General features: G+C 35.8%; 2 protein-coding genes across 3 annotated transcripts; one reads left to right on the top strand and one right to left on the bottom strand.

Moving 5' to 3' along the window:
• Positions 1-2,019: 2,019 nt before the first annotated feature.
• LOC117922953 (uncharacterized protein At5g39570) lies at positions 2,020-3,638 on the bottom strand. The gene has a single exon (XM_034841189.1). It carries the CDS (start codon positions 3,272-3,274, stop codon positions 2,192-2,194), a length of 1,083 nt encoding a protein of 360 aa, XP_034697080.1. The 5' UTR covers positions 3,275-3,638; the 3' UTR covers positions 2,020-2,191.
• Positions 3,639-13,746: 10,108 nt separating this feature from the next.
• Positions 13,747-16,775, top strand: LOC117923014 (transcription factor bHLH112-like). 2 transcript variants are annotated; one of them, XM_034841275.1, is made up of 7 exons: positions 13,747-14,265; positions 14,554-15,172; positions 15,256-15,366; positions 15,485-15,550; positions 15,662-15,721; positions 15,851-15,901; positions 16,024-16,775. In XM_034841275.1, exons 1-7 carry the CDS (start codon positions 13,934-13,936, stop codon positions 16,171-16,173), a joined length of 1,389 nt encoding a protein of 462 aa, XP_034697166.1. In that variant the 5' UTR covers positions 13,747-13,933; the 3' UTR covers positions 16,174-16,775. The 2 variants fall into 2 exon arrangements, with proteins under 2 accessions (XP_034697166.1, XP_034697165.1); XM_034841274.1 differs by having other exon boundaries at positions 15,662-15,727.
• Positions 16,776-20,344: the final 3,569 nt, after the last annotated feature.

Raw genomic sequence — 20,344 nt, 5'->3', positions numbered from 1 at the left:
AAAGCTAATGCTGTATTTTAATAATTGAAGTTATTATAATACGAAACAATACATAATCATTTTCATGACTCCTTGCCCTTCCCTAATGATATGGTCGTACATGTGTTGATTGGAGTGTCTTCTGCCTTTTATTTTCTTGGGCCTGCCTTGCCAACTCCTTCCCACCTTCTTTTCTGTCCCTCCTATTGTTTTTTTCCACCAACCCGAAGTAGTAAATCTTAGGTTCATGTCTTTCCAATCCCTTATACATTAAATTTATTCAAATATCTTATAAAATTAAAAAAAAAAATTATTTGTACCTTTGATCCATAGAGACTATAGTACTAATGGGTGCTCTTACATTATGATAAATAGTGATTTATTGTGACAAAAAAATAAATTAATTGGGGTGTTAATTATACGGCAATACTGTTACAGAAGGTGATGTTGAAGCATTAGGGGGCATTCTCAAGTAATTAAAATCACATTTTTTCATGCCTTAATTATGAATAATAATCATCAATTTTAAACTAGAGTTAATTTCATTACAAATATGTATATGTAGGATGAATTGGGTTGGGGTTGGGTTTGTAAAATCAGGGGCAGCATCCCACAATCTGAGGAACATTCCAAAGGGAATTCCAAGTGTAAATGCAGAGTCATGAGCTTCATTTTACCCCCTCCATGTGTTTGAAAAAAAGGAAAATGATTAATTTTGAACCTCATAGGCCTGGTCTGTCATGATTGGTCCTTATATTATGATGGAATTAAATTTAAAAAAACTTTAACAACCTCAAACAAAAAGAGAAAAAAAGGGGCAACCCCATTGATGCCCCCTCTCTTTAGAATTCTATGTTGCACTTGTTCTTCTGTTTTAAAATATGTCTCTCACTTGAATTAGGAGAACCTTTCTTACATTTTAAGCAACTTTTGACAATTACTGAAAAGTATCACAATAGCTAGATTTCATCCACTTTCAATATGGACTTGATCCAACAATAAAAGATGATTTCTATGGTGAGACGATGAATAGGATCGAGATGCTTATGCATGACATGTTTGTTCTTACAATCAACACTAACAAAACTCTATAATGGTGTTAATATTATCTCCAATAAGATAAGATTTATTTATCTAATAAAATTATGAAACTGCATTGATCTTTATTTTAGGACTAAATTGAATCATTACAGTATAATATGTATAAATTATTGATATTTATTAATATAAAATATTTATTATAAATTAATATGAGGGTACACGTATGAAATTCATATTTTTTTTATTCACACACATGATATTATTGCTAAATATCATAAATTATATCATGAGTGTACCGGTTTCTTCAATAAATCAATTTCAATATGTATATTATTATTTCTATTATTTTTTAAAATTTTCACTAATATTTCTACAAGTTTTGATCACTTTTCATCCTATTAATATTTTTTTTATTAAAATTTTGATTGATATTTCCCAATATATTTATAGAATCAAATTACCGATATTTCATTAAAGTAAATATTTTTATCCTTGAAAATATATGATATTGACAAGATGCTCTTAGGATTGTTAAATTATTTATTGTAACAAAATTCCCAATATTGATGGCTTTATTTTTTATTCTATTAATTTATAACCATTAATGTACATATAATGTGGCTTTCTTGGATTGTATATATTGTTAAACAGTCTAGAGGGAGGAAGGATATTTTGCTTGATGTGAACCAGCCCATTCAAAATATTAAATGATTGATGAGATTACTAGGCATTGTGTTACCAACTTACCATCACCAAACTGATGTTTTTAAATTCTTCCTATGTATTGATTTGTTTAATTTGGTCTACCACTTAGCAATTGTGTTATGAAGGATAAGAAGACAACTAGACCCAACGCAAATAGAGCCAGTTGCAGACAAATTTTCATCACTAAGTTTGGCCACAATCGTAAAGTCTAATAATTGATGCGCATTTTATGACGCAATGTGGGGATCTCCCCTGACCAAATTCTTTGCATTTCCCATCAACTGTTTGAACAAACTGGAAATTTTCTGAAACATGACATGTTCTATCGGTTATATAATTCAGTGCTTTTGATGTTATTCATGAAAACTATAGACGGTTCTTGAATAAATCTGAAGAATTATTGCGTGACTTACAACAATTGGTAATGGAAATTGAAATAAAGCAGAGATCAAGTATGCTGCAGTGTTCAAAATATGCTGGATTTCTTCAACCATGAATTCTCTTCATTCTCAACCTGTGGATAATGAGGTTGCTCCTGATAATGCCTTTCATAGCCATAGATGGCATCCCCATGGCTGCCTCCCTCATCCTTTTGATGGGTGTAAGGATATGAACTTCCAAAGATAAAATCTTCAGTTCCCTTCCACTGGTTGCTGCTTCTTTCTTCATTCGTGGTTCCTTGATGTCCGTACCTTTTCTGCTTGTACAGGCAGGGCCAATGACCAAAAATACTCTCACAAAAGTCCATTGCTTCTGGGCTGTATCCCCATGGATCTTGAGGCACTTGCTTCTCATTCTCGTGTTTGTCACTTCTTACATTTCCGTAGTCATATTCATAACCGGTCCAAGGATAGTAATCATCGTAGGAATTCCCCTCTATTTCTCCACTCTGGCTAGATCCCAGAGGCTCCCCAAGATTGCTTCCATGGCCATTTTCATATCCCCTGTTCAGCACATCTTCTGTGCCACCATGCGACTGCTGCTCTTGCTCTTCTTCACTAGCCTTGGACGGTTGGCTGCCTTTCTGTGGTTCTGATGCAGATTCATGATCCTCCTCCTTTTTCCCACCAGGCAATGGATCCAAAGATGGGGCAATGGCCTGCGGCGCATCACGGGGATAGCATATTTCATCAGATGGGGGAAGGGGTTTCCCATAGGTTTGAGCAATATCATACCCACCGCCGTAAGGTGTTGGATCATACTCTTCAAAATCTGGCTCATTGAACCCCGACTTATTGTAAGAGACTGTGAATTGGGTGTGGAAAGGATCATAGCCACCGCCATAAGGAGTAGGGTCATACACAACCAGCTCTGACTGGCTGACGGTCGAGACAGAGTAAGAAATTGTCGACCGATTTGGGGCGGGATCATAAGCACCGACAAAAGGATTAGGACCATACTGGAAAAAGCTGGGCTCGTTGAATTCATAGGAAGAGTAAGGGGCTAAGGCGTGGTGGCTGGGAGCAAAATCATAACCACCACCGTAAGGGGTTGGAAGGTAGATACCAGGCTCAGCCTCATAATAATTGGATCCAAAGTAAGCCATCATAGATCAATCAACTCTGTTATTCTCTTCTCTCTGACAGCAATCATGGAAGGAGGCCACCACTACATATCCTCAAGGCACAGCCTCAGAGAAGGGAAACTGGTTTTTATTCATAATCAGACCGAAATCTTTCAGGATAACTCTTCAATACGTACTAGAAAAATCCAGGCCTCTCAAATCTTAGCCACATGGCGAGGGTAATGGGTGTGAAGCAATAATAATGAAAATGAGGAAATGCATTTATGTAAGCACAGGAATTTGTTGTCATCTGGGCACCAAAAAGAAAAACTGGTATGATGGAAATGTTTACTTTTTAGCACTCTGAGGCGAGTGGAAAGGAATCTTAAGAAATTTGGCCTCACTAGTTGGTTAGAGTGAAAGATGGTGTCTTGCTTGGTAAGTGAGAATGATGGTGCCTCAAAGGTGAAAAATAGTGGGGTTGAGCTGATGGGTCCTAGAGTATGGTCTGATATTAAGACTCTTGGATAAAACTATAGTGGCCCAGCCACGGAGGCAATTTCAGTAGGAGAAAGATGCAGTGATGGGGAGAAAAGTACCAACACTCTTGCCTCTGGGTTTCCACACTCAGTTCCAAACCACGTGAAAGAAAGAGACAAATGGTCCTACCTTTTTATAAAGGAACCCTTTCCCTTTGTTTTTAAGCAATTAGGGATTGGAAGCAACCTTGGTTCCCCTTTTCCCTTTAATCTTTTGAATCTCTGGAAAAACTTTTTATCTTTTGCCCTCACTCTTTTTATTCTTTTTAGCTATAAGCTCACCAAAAGAATAAGTATTTATAAGGGAAGCCGAGGTGCATATATTCAGACAACCTCCACCTCGGTCGCTTAGGACTATCTCTCTCAGTCACTCAGGGACGGCCGGTTATGTTCTTATTATCTCTTATATTATGAGCTTTGTTTATACATAAACGTTTTGGATTCAATAGGTCGTAACAATTCTAAAAATAATCTTTTTGACTTGAGGACACATGTACATTATTAAAAGAAACGCCAAATTTTTTTCAAGAAAGAAGAGTGGTTCTCTCTTTCTTTTTCTTTTCTCTCTATTACTAACGGCTTTGTGTCGGAAAATTAAATACAGGATCAGTATTAGTTGAAGGCAGTGCATTTAAGCTTGGTTTGTGGGAGGGGGCCTCTCGCATGTAGGTAGATATCCGTGCCAAATGACTGGTTGCCAATTGCTGTCCACCACGTTGCGACGGATTGAGCTTTACACAACAGTTGATTAACAAAAAGGGGATTGAGTATAAGTTACAACATGAGAAGAAGCCATCCTCTGAAAATTTTTTTGAATGCCCTCTATGGTGGTTTGCTTGTCTGGTAAACCATCTAGGACCAGCGCAAAGCGTTCGCTTACTAGCTCAGATTCCTTCCCTTTTTCAAGTTTGAATCCATTTTCTGCCCAAAAGAAAAACCGCATCTTATATAGCGGGCAATCAGTTAATTGACAATCTAGGCCCAACCCTAGGCCTGTCAATTTTTTTTTTTTTATTCAGAATTATAAAAAAAAAAAATAGAAAACACACTTAATAATTAAAAACAGGAAATAATTTTTTACTTCTAATTTTTTTTTTAAAAAAATTGTATTATGATAATATGTTTTTATTATTTTCAGTTATTTGCACTTGTATTCTAAAAAATGTTTTGAAAATAATTATTTAAGTATAGAGAGTGAATAAAAATAAAGAATTAAATGGAAAATTTTATTTTTATAATATATTTAAAAACGTAAAAACAAGTTGAAAATATTTCAAAATTTCAAAGGAATTTTTGTTTTATAAAATATATCATACAAAAAAATTTAAAAATTGTTTTTTAAAACTGTTTTAAAAAATACTTTCTAAACAAAACCTCATTTGCTTAAACTTTCTAACAATACAAGCAACCTCCTCCGCAAACCACATTTCAATAAAAAAGAATTCTCTATTTCCATTTCTTCTCAGCAAACATGACTCGGCCCTTTGGATCAAGTTGAGGGAGACTACAAAAGGTGATGTTGAGGGTGGAGGGTCAACAAATTGGGCTTGAGAATGAGAGGCCAGATTCAGACCTTCGGATCAAACCCAGGCTGGTCCAAGGCTGGGCCTAGACTCCATTTAGACTTAGGATGGTGGGAGTGCCCAAATTCTCTAGTTTGGGCCACAAGGCACAAATTTTGGAATGCGAGTGCGTAGGAAGGAGGTTTACAATCAGGGAAAATGACCCTCTTTTAAGGGTTACTTTCAAATCTTTCTACTTGTTTTTTCCTGCTACTTTTGAAGATTTTTTGTCTCTGGGTTTTCTAGTGGTCCTGGTTTGAGAAGGAATCAAAGGCCTGTTAGATAGCGTAAGATACTAAAATCTTAAACCATTAAATAATGATTACATCCTATCAGATTTGAACAATCACCCCCGGTCTCAGATTCCGATGATGATATTTATTTTTCAATGTCAATAATGCTCCATGGTTCCGCTTCCTCTAGGCATGTCACACACATCCCACTCCCATCATTTGTTCCAATCTGAGCTATCTAATAACCATACTGAAAAAAGAAGCACCTTAATTGACTAAAATCATGGAGTGGGAGAGTCTGTCAGAAGCTTATTCTCTTCTCAACTTCTCCAATATTACAGTCTGCAAAAGCTTTTCTCTTTTACTTTCCACCAAACCTGTTTGCCTGGAATCTGTGAAAATTCTCATTTGACATGGAGAAAAATACTCTTTACAGAACTTCCTATGAGCTCAGTCCTTGGCTAAGTTTTTTGTTAAGCATATATCTAACGCCTTCCTACTCACGTAATCACGTATTCAGTCGCTCTCACTGACCCTCATTTTCTTCTCCACAATTGACTCGTAGGCAATGAAACACGCCGAATCTTCAAAAGGAACCAAGACTAAAATGGTTCAAGGCATTGACGAATTCGCTATTTTATTTTCCATTCGAATGGCTACAAGATTAGGTGCCCATTACATCACTAAGTCCATGAAAGTCCAGTTCAACAAAGATCAGGAAAATGCCTGATGAGATACGTCAACGACAATTCAGTCCCTCAAACAGCCATATTTTAGGAGAGTAAATTAAGGTGATCAACCCATTCCCATATATAATATCAAGTCAGCAGTTAAACAAAACCAGTTTGTTCTAAATTATATGCACAAAGTAAGGAAGAAGGTTGGCTATGAAACCCTTATTTATTTGTGTAGGGTCACTTTTTAAACTACGATTTTCTTAGAAGACTGTTCTCTAGCTAGTCTTCTAGCTTGTGGACAGTTGAGGATTTATACCCTCATGGAAATGACTTCATTATATGTATATTCCTTAGTATGATAGAGTTAGATTCCAAGGGAGAAAGGGAAGGGAATTGATGTTGAAGATATCAGGAAGATAAGCATTGATATGGGGAGAAGGGATTGGCTTGTCAAACATTTGACTGCAGAAATATTCAAAGTAGACTCCATCAATATGGTAGACAAGCTTGTGGTTTTCCAATTCATGAGCACTACTCACTGGAATTTGCATCTTCCAGTAAGAAAAGGAAAAAAGAGATGATGTGAAATTTTCTTTTCCCAAACATGGAATTTTGTCCAAATTAGAATGTTGTTTGGTTAGGCTTATCCTTACACCGTTGCTGGTCTTAATTTCTGCTTAGTTTTTCATAGCTATTTGGGCTCCAAGTTTCCAATTTTCAATTTTCTCAAAATTTTCATGAAGTTTATAGCTGGCTTATTATAAAATATAAATGATATGGAAAGAATTTCTAGTCTTTTTTTTTTTTTTAGGGTGGAGGAATATAATTAAACGTCTAAATAAAAAAAATGGACAAATTCTTTTAAACAAGATGGTGCCAAATGTCCACAGTGTTATCACAATTTTTATTACATAAAAATGTTGGAATGATCAATATTTTTTTAAAACAGATTTATAATTTTTTTTTAAATAAAAATAAAAATGAAAGTAACATAAATAAAAAAATATATTTGATAGTAGACTTTTATAAATATTTATTAAAAAGATATATATTTTTTAAAAAGTTATGATTTACATTATTTTTACATCTTAAAATACAAAGATCTCATTATTTTATTTAAAATAAAAAGACTGGAATTTTTTTTATTTCCATTATTATACCAAATTTGTTACTTTCTTTTCTTCAGAATTTATTCAATTTTAAAATTCGTATAACATCATAAATATATAATTTATATATTATTAGAATTTAAAATAATGATAAAAAATTAAAAATACATCTAAAAATAATTCAAAATAGCAACAAAATAAATTCAATTTTTAAAAGTTATTTTTCTAATAATTTACTAATTTTCATAATATAAAAAAACCTAAATATCGTTTCAATTTGTTGAGTTCTAAATTTCGAGTTTCGGATCTACAGTTAGAGCAAAACGTCTTTCATGATGAAATTTTGAAATAAAATATAAAATTAAAAATAATTAATGGACTGGTTCTCAAACCTGGTCACCGCATGAATAGGTTTTTAATTGGGACAATCCTTAAAAATAGGCAAAAACCTTAGCTAATTCAAAGGTCTAACCGGTTGGGTTGGATTCTTAAAATATGGTCTAGCCCTTCCTTGATGTCTTCTTCTGTGGATATAGCCTAAGGTCATTTCAATTTATTATTCTACACATCTATTAATGTTCCTAATACCCTCAAAATCCCTAGTGAATTAAGAAGAGCAGTTTAACCTCTCTGGTGGGTTTTTTGGAATGTTGTTCTTGGAGTCAAGCAACATTGTAGTCTTAAAGGATAACAGCTTAGCTCACCTCTGTTTGACTTAAATCAGAAACATAAATGAGGAGATTACATCTAATCTATGCTACCAATTCTCAAATGGCCTAATCTCACATAGTCCAAAGCATATTGTTTCATATGATTATCGTTGGATAAGTCACTTAACCCTTCAACTTGTTCACCCAATTGGGCCAAGTGTGAAGAGAGGCCAAATATTTACTCATCTACTCACCCACTGTGGGAATCACTCACCACCCATTTGAGGAGGCCTCAAGAATGATTTCTCTGCTTGAATTTCCAAGTGTGGAAGAAGAAATTTTTTTTTTTTTTTTTTTTTTGAGTGTCCTCCCTCAAGGAATCACACCATTCCTCTAGTGTTGTGAAAATTCTAATTACCCTTTCCATAAAGGTGAGGCTTGGGGAAAAAGTGATCCAAGGTAAGGGGCAAAAGGGGGAAAATGTGTGTGGACATACAAATTTGAGTATGGGGTTTTCTTTCTTTAGCAATTATGGCAAGAGAGAAAAGATAGAGAAAGAGTAGGTCCAACCCTCCTCTCAACTCCATCTTACCATCATGAAACCTAATACAATACCACTTTATATAACCCCATTGAAAGTCCTTAGATCAATTAGAATACAATTGACCCTTCTTTTTATTTTGTTTATTTCTTGGGCTACAAGTATGATGGCATAACATTCATAAATTCAAAATTTTACATCGCTTGTATTCTTGATCTAGAGAATTTTGGTCATTCTCATAATGAGCAAATCTAGGAACATGTGACATGTTATTTTACCAAAATTATTTTCAACAATCAATACCCTAAATTCAACATCACAAGAACTTTAGTATTTACAAGAATTTATGTAGACAAACATGGGACAATGAATGACCCATAATTCAATCAATGTCCTAAATTCAATTTTAGAGGGGATCATGAAATTTGAGAGACTCAATGATGGCTCAAGGAAATGTAGCTTTCAACATGGGTCAATTATCCGTGTCAACCCCACCAAGGAAGACTAAAATTTTTTGGTGACATTTCATAAGTCCACAAAGCCAATGATTAATATTTTGTCATTCTCCGGAATTGAAGGGACTTTCCCTTTGGTGGAAGATGAGTTCAAAGTTCAATCCACACAAGTCAATCCAAGGAGAAATGGCCATAGAGGGAGCAAACCCTAATTCTAAAAAGACGTTTCTGTGTGTTCAGAAAAGAGTAGGTGAGCATTACAAGGATTTAAGCAACCAAACTCTGACATAGACATTAATAATAAAACCATCTGAATTGGTAGGATCGGATAGGACGGTTTGATAAAAAGGCAAAGTTGGGAGCTTTAATTTTGTTTTTAATTAATTTTTTTATTGAGCGTGAACATTTATATAATATTGAATGCTTGACACTTGACCATTTCTTGATCCTCTAAATAAAATAACAAATCCTTGATAACTCAATCCTTATTTTTTAACATTTTAAACCATGGTGGCTTGATCCAAATTTAGTAATATGAAAATCTTATGCTACCATTGGTGACAACATCGATGCTAGCTGACTTTTTTCTTTTTTTAATTTTTTTTGAAAAAATCTCAACCTAACCCTTTGGTACTTCAGAGGACAAACATTCTCATAGCTGCCTTCTGACGTTTAGCTAATGATCATATGTTTAGTGAAATTAATTGGTCAACGAGGGTAAAACTTTAGTATGAATCTGTCAAAAAACAAAAAAAACCAAAAAAGGTTCTTCACGTTTCTTTTTCAGTTTTGACATTGAATTGGAATTTAATTATAAAAGACTATTGACGCGTAGAAAAATTAGTATTATTTTTAAACAATTAAAAAGATAGCTCATGTCATAAGACTGAAATTGCACCGATTTGTGACATTTTGGGCACGGAGTCGTGTTTCAATTCCACACGCCTAGGCAAGAAATCAACTTCAACCCACCAATTGGGTTACAGCATTACTCAGCTAATCATAGCATAATATAATAATAATAATTTAAAGGGAACGCCCAGAAACATTTTCGTGAAACACATCTACAAGTAAATGTACGTGGTATGCAGATTTGGAGAATTGGTTATTTAAATTTTTTTTTTTTTTTTAAAAGGAAATGGTCAACGTCTGTGGTGGAATTTAGTGAGTTTTGGGTTGACTAATTGACAAAAAACATATGAGCCATAGGAGACACTCGTTTGCACGCCGACCCCCGAGTCAACCCATGGCCACACACATACTCGTGTGTCGTCTTCGTCTTTCTTTGCATTATTATTATTATTATTATTATTTTATTATATTTTTCACTGAATTATAATTGTGATTATTTGTATGGGCCATTTCCACGTGCCACGTGATCCGTGGTACTCTAGTGGGTCACCACTTTGTAGGGACCCGGTCCTATTTTGTCATCTTCTACACCTCAAGCTGACCTCAATGTGACATCACTAAATATTATTTGTAAGCATTTTTTTAAACCTTATACTCCATGGTATAATTGGAAACAAGAAAATGATTTTAGCTCTATTTTACAAGAATATAATTTCTTAAAATTAAGTGGGAGAACACGTGTGGAATTTGGGTGATCCAGTGAAAACGTGTGCAAGTGGGGGTAATCAATAACTAAAAAAAAAAAAAATGTATATACTAATTTGGATATTGATTAAGACTAAGATTGATGAACAACTCAATTAAGTTTGGTGGGAGTCATGGGGTATGACGTAAGGGTATTGAGGGCCAAAATGGTGAATTTGGGGAGAGAGAGAACATTCCACAGCGCATAAGAAGACAAGTAGAAAATCCAAAGGAGTGGATGGGTGTCACCTAATGAAATACCCTTTTGCATCAACTGGAAAGCGACCGCTGTGTCTTACCTCTCTTTTGAGTTCTGAGGTCAATCCCTCTCCCTCTACCTCTACCTCTCCCTCAAGTTCTCAACCTTTCTCACACGCGCTCTCCTTCACATATTCACATAATTTGAAAGGGATCAATAGATCTGATTGGACAACTGGAAAATTGGAGGTTAAAATTTTGAGGAAGGATGGCTGAGAAAAATGAGAAAGGGCAATGATGGGGATGTAGAAAGAGGTCACAATCTGGGTTTGACTCTTCGGCCCCAGGTGTCGTGGCACGCGAGCGCATGCCTCTTCGGTCCCACGTTGACTCATTACCATTCGCTCTCCTCGCAAGCATCACGTCGCATCTTTTGTATATACTACATACACACCAAAATGTAGAATGTAGAATTGAATTAGAAAGAATTATACTTATTGGGCGGATCATCATCATCATCATCATCCTCGACGTATTTACATATTTGGACAGCTGATATCCACATTGGGAAATAATGTTGCCTGTATGGAAAAGGATGGCTGGCTTTAATTGTCCATGATGAAGGTTTTCTTCATGGTTGTGGGCTGTGGGTGTGAACCCTTGCAATGCCGTCAAGTAATGGTGGTGGTCCATAGGTCTGATGACAGGAAGAAAATTAAATCACATGTCAACCTTCATACGAACAAGAAAATGCCAATATACTTGAAACAATGGCATAATTCTTCAATGAGCCGAATCGACAACCAAGAGGCATCAATGTCAAGTGAGCTTGCAGCAACGAATGTGGCGACTCCGCCGCCCCCCTTTCATACTCCTAACTTCGTCCCCTTGTTTCTGAATAATCAACTCTTACATGATGAGTCGAGTTTATGTGAACATCATCAAATGTTTGTAGTTGTTTTCACAAAGGTGATAATTCGGTTCACAACATACGAACCCAACTAGGAAATTTCCTACGCTTTTTGGCGACAAACGAGCACCAAATTGTTGGGTCAACTGTGCGGTTTCGCTAGACTACAACAAAGTTAAAAATCTTCTTCTTCCCATTCATTGCCTCCTAACATGTTAAGTGCAAATGCTAAAATTCATTCATGGATGGAGTGGACTCCATCTCAGTGGTACGTGCAGAACAAGCATGAAAAAAATGGGAGCAGAAGCTTTTTCTTAAGCCAATTCCAATCATTTGTCTATTCCAGAACCGTATTGGTATACTGAAGCTTCCATTCTTGTGCAAGTGCTTTCTAACATTGAATGTGTGGTGTGGCCATTGTGAACTATTATTCTGATTTAATCCCAATGGGAGGTGCTATATGGAGAATGCGTGCTCTTAGCACTATTAGAAACTTGAGAAAGGGCATATGGATTTTGGGTGCCTAATTAACTTTCTGCCTAGGCCATGTGGATTGTGGCACCATTCAATCCAACCTTGTAAATATCCACGTGAACGAAAAGGCATAACAACCTAAATTTCAATTTTCTTGGCAACTATGAAGGCTTTTCTCCTATGTTCTCTCTTTCAATTCTTTTGTTAACTTGAACTTTGAAATAAAAAAAAAAATATCTATGTTTCATCATAACATGAGGGTACTCATTCCTCAAATTTGGGAAACCTATTAGCCCCAATTTTGGGTATTTCATTTTGTAGATAGATTGCTCACTTTGTCTCAAATCTATTTCATCAGATAAAGTTTAAGAGTTTGTTTGGTTGAATGATTTAAAAGTAATTTTTTATTTTAAAAAATAAAAAATTATTTTTAAAATTTTATAACGTAGTTTAATTATTGTTATTTGAAAAAAAGTTTTAAAAATAAAGTAAAATAAAGAACAAATTTTTAGATAATAAATAGAAATTGTTTTTATCAATTTTTTTTTTTAAATATGAGTCCATTTTATCATATTTTTTTTATAAAAAAAACTGTTTTCAAATTAAATAATAAAAAATATTTTTTTTAAAAAATAGAAAATATGACTAAATGAACCTTTTTTTTCCTTGGTCCATTCATTTAAGATATCTTTCTTTCTTTTTTTAATATCTATAATAATAAATGTAAATTTTTTTTAATATGAGGAACTTATAATAAAATTACATATTTCATTCCAATAAAACTTTTGATTTTGATTTTTTATTCCCTTTCTTAAAAAATTTAACAAGTGGTATCTTCAAAGAATTTGTGATGAATACCATCTATTTTGTCAAATTATAATGTTGTCCTTCCACAAAACAAATCATGAATTTTTGAAGTGGTCATTTATGGAAATGATTTTATTTTCTAAAAATATTGTGAATTTGTGAAATGTTTTTTGTCCCCTATTTTAAAATAATACCTAAAGATGTTATTTTTTAAAAAAAGAAAAAAAAAAGGAAGAAAGAAAAAGGGTTTCATCATTAGCTTGTGGTACAAAATTGTAGAAGGAAAGAAAGATGGGGTGGTGAGATAAGGTTGGGGAATACCTTGGGAATTTACCACATACTTGCACTCACCTTCTACTAATTCACATGTCCTTCGAGTGACTCTCACGCGCATTGACCTACTCTCTACGGTCTTCGATTATAAACTCTCGTAATTATCCATTTCTTTAATTAATTAATCGGCATTAGTAAATTAACCCTTTATACATAGAGGTACGCTATTTCCATGCAACTGTGACGTGGCAGCCAGATCAAGAACCTTCATCATATCACTTCGCTTTGTTCGTAAGGAACACGAATGCTCACAAATAAATAATAAATAAATAAAAGGTAAAGAGAACAAAGAATTTCTAAAATAAAAAATAAAAATAAAAAAATGAAATCAAAGAAAAAAAGAAAAAGAGAATTGGATTCAAAATGGGCTCTCATTTGTCCAATCATCCCTTGAAATGTCAACCTGATTCCGGTAGTTTCCACCGTCCGTACCCTCAAACCGTTGTATATATAAATAAGACCCCAAGTCTTGAGCTGCTTTCTTATAAACCTAACTCAAAGATAGGGATAGAGAAACCAGAAGAGGAAGAAGAAGAAGAAGAAGAAGGAGGAGGAGGAGAAAGAGAAAGGGAGATTCCCATATAGAGAAATCAAAGGTGTTGTATCTTTAAGGTTTAACTATGGCAGATGAATTTCAGACGGGGGTATGCGGCGGAACATGGTGGAATCCGGCGAGGAACTCCTTCATCGGAGGGCCATCACCGTGCTCCACGGCGCTGAATGATACGGGAAGCTTTGGGTGGCCGACTGAGATGGTGGACATCAAGGCAAGGTCGTGTGAGGAGTCCGCTTCGGTTTCCGATAGCTCCATAGTTTTCCAAGATATTCAGAAACCCCAGCAGCCGGATTCCGCCAGCGGCGGTAGCAGCATGTTGATGGAATCAACTTTGCAAATGATGGGTTTTGGCCTTTCGTCATCGTCGACGACAACGGATTGGAATCCAGCTTTGATGTAAGCTTGGAGCTGCGCCTAACTGTTTTAATTCCATTTGGTGCATAGCAGCCTAATTAGTTATGATGATTTACTACTATTCTTTTTTGAATTCGTTGAAATTTAAATCTCAAAAGTTCTAAGAGTCAATACTTTGTGGACGGGCAATGAAAAAAGTTAGATATTTGAGATTTGTTTTTGGTCAACTTAATCAATTAAATTCCTTTTACCAGAAAAAAAGCACTACATAATATTTTGCTTACCAATCGGTTTCTCTTATGTTCTCTTTATCTTTTTTGTTTTTTCCAGTCGTGGTAGCGGCAGAGCTGAGAGCAATTATCATTCCATGCTCCAAGATGACATGAGTTCGAGGTTGAATGGGATGGATTCTCCTCAAATTCAGAAGGATTGGAGTCCGAAGAACTTTTCCACTGGCGGTGAAGATTCATCCATATGCGCGCTTAAGCCCATGAATCAGGGTTTTGCATTAGACCAGCAGCGTTTAAATTCTATCAATAGCTCCGGCGACAGTACAGTGACTTGCCAAGGCTTCTCTTCAGGCTTTCCCATGGGTTCAGCTTCATATGGCTACCCTTCCACATTGTTGCAAGGTTTATATGAACCTGATCCTCAACCCCAGCAGTATCTTTTTGATAACCGGTCAATGAACTATTCATCTATGGCGAATTACCGGACAAGCATGAATGAATTATCGCCTTCCTGGCCTAAATACTCTCCCTATATGAAACCCTCATTGCCTAAGCAGCAACCTAATAGTCATTTGCACTTCACCAACAATACACCCTTCTGGAATGCCTCTGCGGCGGCTCTAAATGATATCAGAGCGAGCTTTTTTCCTTCACCGCAGTCGCAGTTTCTCACACCAACATTTGAAGAGAAGCCCAATTGTTCCAAGCTCACCACAAAGGTAAATATAATGATAGCTAGATAGGATATGAGTTCGACTAGGGTTTCTGAAACTGAATTGTTCTTTATATATTCGAATTCCAGCTCAATACCGAGGAAGTTCGAGACTCGGGATCAGTGTTGAAGAAGAGCAGCGCTGAACCTGCATTCAAAAGGCCTCGAATTGAAACACCATCGCCATTACCAACTTTTAAGGTAAAATATAGATTCAATGAAGGTTTTTATTAGAGAGAGCTTCAATCCTTCCCTTTGTAATAATTATGAATTGTTTTTCTTGAAAGAAACGGATGACAAGTTGTAGCTTTGTTATCAGGTCCGTAAAGAGAAGCTAGGGGACCGAATCACTGCACTCCAGCAATTGGTTTCCCCTTTCGGAAAGGTAAGTTTTTGGATTTTTCCTTTGCTTTTTCATTGAAGAATTTTCAAAATCTTTTCAATATGAATTAGTAAATGCATAATTGGGCTAATTTGATTCATATGCTTGTTCCAGACTGATACTGCATCAGTTCTCCATGAGGCCATCGAGTACATCAAGTTCCTCCATGATCAAGTCAGTGTAGGTTCCACTATCATCTTGTTGTTGAAACAGTTAATCAATTGATGGGAAAACCCTAGCTGGTAGACATGGATGTGTTGACTAGCCTAATATATTTATTCTCTTTTCTGGGTTTGATTTCAGGTTTTAAGCACTCCATATATGAAAAATGGGGCTCCCATTCAACCACAACAGGTACAATAGTTTTCTACTATTCTTCAGTCAGTACAAGCAGTCGTACCGAAGGAAACAAGCATAATTTTACTTTAGGATTCCACTTCTCAGAATAACTTAGGAAGCATTTATCCATTTTGCAGACTTCTGAAAAACTGAAGGACACAGAAGGGTCCAAACAAGACCTAAGGAGCCGAGGACTTTGCTTGGTGCCAATTTCGAGCACCTTCCCAGTTGCTAACGAGACTACAGCTGATTATTGGACACCAACATTTGGAGGAACTTTTAGGTAAAGAGAGAGAGAAGCCATCTCCACAAGAATTATGGTATCAAACGTCCCCAGCCAAGTTGGGAATGATAACTTCAATTTACAAAGAGGATGAAGATAATGTAAGCTAGAAGAGCCACATTGCTGTGCTGTGCTGTGCTGTGCTGGTGTTGAGAAAAAGCTTAAAAAAAATACACAAAGAAAAAGAGAAAGGAAAGGAAGTGACCCATCAAGGAAGGACAGGCAATGCTGGGCCAGATACAAGCAGAATGATGTAGGCTACCAAATGATTAGGGACCATTGGAGTAGAATATATTGCTGTAATAATTCAAGTATTATAATTAAATGCGGGTTAGGAACAGGAACAGGTGCTAAATTTAGCGGAAATTCAGATTAGTTTAGAGGTGCTTTGTTGTTAAAGGAGCTGAATTTAGCAGAACTGGATAAAGGGGCTTTTGTTCCTGTTTCTGTATGTTGTATAGGACTGGCACATCCTTTTATTTATGTAAAGGAAAAGAAAGTAAAGGCAAAGAAAAATAAAGGGTGAGATCATTGAATTGAAGAATACAAGTGAACAATGAGTTTGTGGAGGTCATTTGATTGGGGTTGTAGCTTTTCATTTGTTTATTGGTTCGGAATGTGGTAGTGGAAGTCAGAGACTCAGAGGCGGCCCACTCTTCCTGCTTTTTGGGTTTCTGCTTATTGTTTTATGCCTTTACACTTAATTTTCAATTGCATGCGCGCGTCCACTTGTGTGAGCGCGTTTCAAACTCTAATACTCCAAAACGGCATTCTCGTTTCTGTGCTGTGGTCACCCTGTGGTGAAGAAAGATAACCCAACCCCAACCGCATGTCTCTTTCCCACACCCACAGTTTATGTTTCTGCGCAGCTTACTCTTTGAATTGCTTGTCTATTTGCAAAATCAGAGATACTTACATATATATGAGATTGTTCCAAAGACCAACTCTTGGAGACGGGTCTCCAATTACATGATCTGCCGTGAGTCTTTTTATAAGCCCTCTACGCCTTCCCAGATCCAGTCTTGAATGCCAGGCGGCTTTTAGGGAACTCAAGGTACCTCCTTTTATTGATTTTTAGTGGATCACACCTTTGTTGAAGTTCTTCACCACCTTTGTGAAGTCATTGGCAATTAATACCGTAAATACATTGATATTAATTTCACTACAATGAACTGAAAATCAAAGTTTAAAAACCCAAGAGTTTGATCGAAAATTTTCCTTTTGAGTGCCGCTTTAATTGTTTTCATGTAATCATGGAGAATTCTAAGATATCAATTTAGTATTTTATCAACATATAGAGAAAATGAGATTTAAACTGCTGAAAAAACTTTTTGTTACTTGTGAAAAACACAACTAATGTTAGGTGGTCACAAATCCTTCCCAAGCCAATGTGTGAAGTTGTTTTCGGTTCCACCAATTGATAGTCCACAGCAATGAATACATATATCTGCACTATTCTTTTAATTGGAGATTATAATATACATCTAACATACAATGCCATGGTTGTTACTATTTGAAGCCATTATTGTAATATGCCTTTATGTCTTCATAAATGATTTTCCTTGCAACATACTGAACATGGACACATGTTTTGTTTGCAATTAATTCTTTACAGTAAACGGTGCTTATTTCTATTCATATGATTGCAAGTTGCGTCTAGTTTGAGCAAAAAAAAAAAAAACTAAAAAGTTTTCCTACAAGGTTCCTTTTAAGCAGAAATGACTAGTGAAATATCAAAAATTATAGAGCATAGACATGGAGAATCAGTTGTTGGAAGTCAAGGTCTCATGGATGTCTATATATGGAGAATGCATCTCAATTCAACTCAACAGTAAAAATGACTTCTGAATATCAAAATCGAACATAGACATGGAGAATCAGTGAATATGAAATCATAAAGGAAGTCTTTGTTTTAAGTTAATCACTTTGAGATGCCCCCCTACATCTATCCAAGATATGAGCAATAAGATAATGAAGATTAATCCCATAAATAAAGCAACATCACACATTTGCAAGGAGCATGTAAAGAGCAGCAATGAATTATGAGAGAAACAGAAACAAAGCTTAATATTGAAGAATCCCAGTGACAAGTGACTAATCATGAAAAAGTACTTTAAATAGTTAAAAATCATATTGATTGGTATCTCTTGGGCACCCAGCTTTATCATCTTTTGGTGACTTTTGAATTGATCGTCTGATGGGTATTATACCATTACTTGAAGCATCGGGATCAGTACCTCTTGCTCTCGAGTACAGTCCATGAGGAATTTAATTCTTATAGTTTTTGTAAGGTATGGTTTGTTAATATAAAGGAGACGGACGAAACATAAAAAGGAATACAGAAAAGGAAAAGCATCTTGGCATCATTGTGATGCTAATAAAGTATACAGACCTTCAGCAGTTACAATCTCACTTTAATGGCAGACTTTCTTTTTTCATTTTTCGGCTAATCAATGGCGTACTCTATATATATACACTTTTGTCTTCTGCTACAAGTTTATTTATTTATTTTTCTTTATTTTTTTTTTCTGTGTTAAAAGGGTTATTTCTTTCTGCCACCACCTTTGAATCTAATCTTCTGGGCCGTGCATTGACAAACCATGACATGTGGCTTCATCCCTTTTGGAGATGATTGATGTATCAGTGTAGATTCTTCAATGGTTGTGATGCCAAGCACCCTTGCATACTGGCTTCCCAAAATATTATATACCTTCTCTCATAGTACCCCTGGGATGGGATGCTCTCTGATGTGATGTTTCTTTGTTAGCATAAATATACTCTCCCAACAGTCTTCAAGTTTTTCAAATCAAAGATATTTTGCTTGTTTTCATATTCAAGAATGCTGTACGGAACCTTACAGTAACGAAAATGAAAAAGGAATAATCCATATGTCATGTCTACTTCTTCCGGTGCAATTATTTTGTGAAATGGCTGACTTGGTGCTTGTAAACGTGCTACTTGTGAACAAATGGAGCTGGGATTGTTAGGTATGTTGCCTAAAGCGTGAGACAGAAGGTACAAGTCAAGCTTTGGTTCCAATGCCTGATTGCTAATTACACAGGTCGGATGATCGAATTGGGCAACAACAGTGTACGATGTGGGATTCAACTCTTTCTGAAGGACCTAGTCTTAGGTTCGGTGCCTGATTAGTAATCCCTTCTCGTGAAAGGTGAGGGCCAAGTAGAATAGGTTTCCCCAACTTTGAAATGGATTAGAGTAGATCTACGATCTATCCAAGAGATTGCAAACCCAACAGATGGTGGCCTGAAACTGAGAAAATTACTTTTTGCACATATGTAAGATGTCGTCGTGACTGGGACATTCTCTCTCTCTCTCTCTCTTTCTCTCTCTCGATGAGGAGATCACATAGATCACTCTTGGAGATTCTCTTGTAAAAACCCTTCTTGTATGTAAATATGTTTATAAATGGGTAACCACATCTTTCACTACAACTGTCAACAGTACTAGTTTTACCATGCCATTATCTATATAGATAAGTGATGCGCATTAATTAGGAACGGCCCATCTGTATTTTCAGTTTCTTTTATTCGAATTTTCCATGCCTCTCTTCCTGGGACCGCATTTTGATACACAAGTGACACTGGAGAGAGATAGTATTCCCTCTATTGATTAGGGCCACCAAGACAAGCTCCGGACCTGTTTGAGCAAGATTCCAAACCCGGCCCTATCTCAACAATGTTTGGGCCAACATATAACCAGTCCCATTGCCGGCTATAACAATATAGCAATGTATTCTTTGATTTTGACATTTTATGCTATTGCTGAATGCCTGCTTGACATTGAAGGTTTCTCGAGAAAAAAGACCCATAAGATGGGCACAACAGATTTTTCAATGTGTAATCAATCAAAATCAAAACAACTCAAGAGGTGAATTATCAGGAAGATTTTTTCTAAACCCTTTTCAAATTGCTTTTATATTTCAATCACACTACAGCTAGTAGGTGTCCCCACAGTGTTTCATTATCTTTACAGACCATCTGATGAAATTGGAAATCTGGATCTCAATTAGTCCTTTGCCAGTTCTCCCGCTTGAAATACAGAGTGTGCAAACAAACTGCATAGCAAGAGAACAAGCCTTGTGGATAGACTCAAACTAGACACTTGGGTGACGCCTTATTCCTAACCAACAAACCAAGCAAATCAAGGAGAACTAT

The sequence above is a fragment of the Vitis riparia genome, chromosome 10 (genome assembly GCF_004353265.1).
Source record: "Vitis riparia cultivar Riparia Gloire de Montpellier isolate 1030 chromosome 10, EGFV_Vit.rip_1.0, whole genome shotgun sequence".
NCBI classification, from domain to species: Eukaryota; Viridiplantae; Streptophyta; class Magnoliopsida; order Vitales; family Vitaceae; genus Vitis; species Vitis riparia.
Note: the sequence above shows the minus strand (reverse complement) of the source record. Positions and strands in the feature narration are given on the sequence as shown.

Coding starts and splice junctions, on each gene's coding strand:
- LOC117923014 (XM_034841274.1), top strand. CDS start 13,934: ATGGCAGATGAATTTCAGACGGGGGTATGCGGCGGAACATGGTGGAAT. Junction 15,551..15,661: donor TGGTTTCCCCTTTCGGAAAG/GTAAGTTTTTGG, acceptor TGCTTGTTCCAG/ACTGATACTGCATCAGTTCT. Junction 15,728..15,850: donor TCCTCCATGATCAAGTCAGT/GTAGGTTCCACT, acceptor GTTTGATTTCAG/GTTTTAAGCACTCCATATAT.
- LOC117922953 (XM_034841189.1), bottom strand. CDS start 3,274: ATGATGGCTTACTTTGGATCCAATTATTATGAGGCTGAGCCTGGTATC.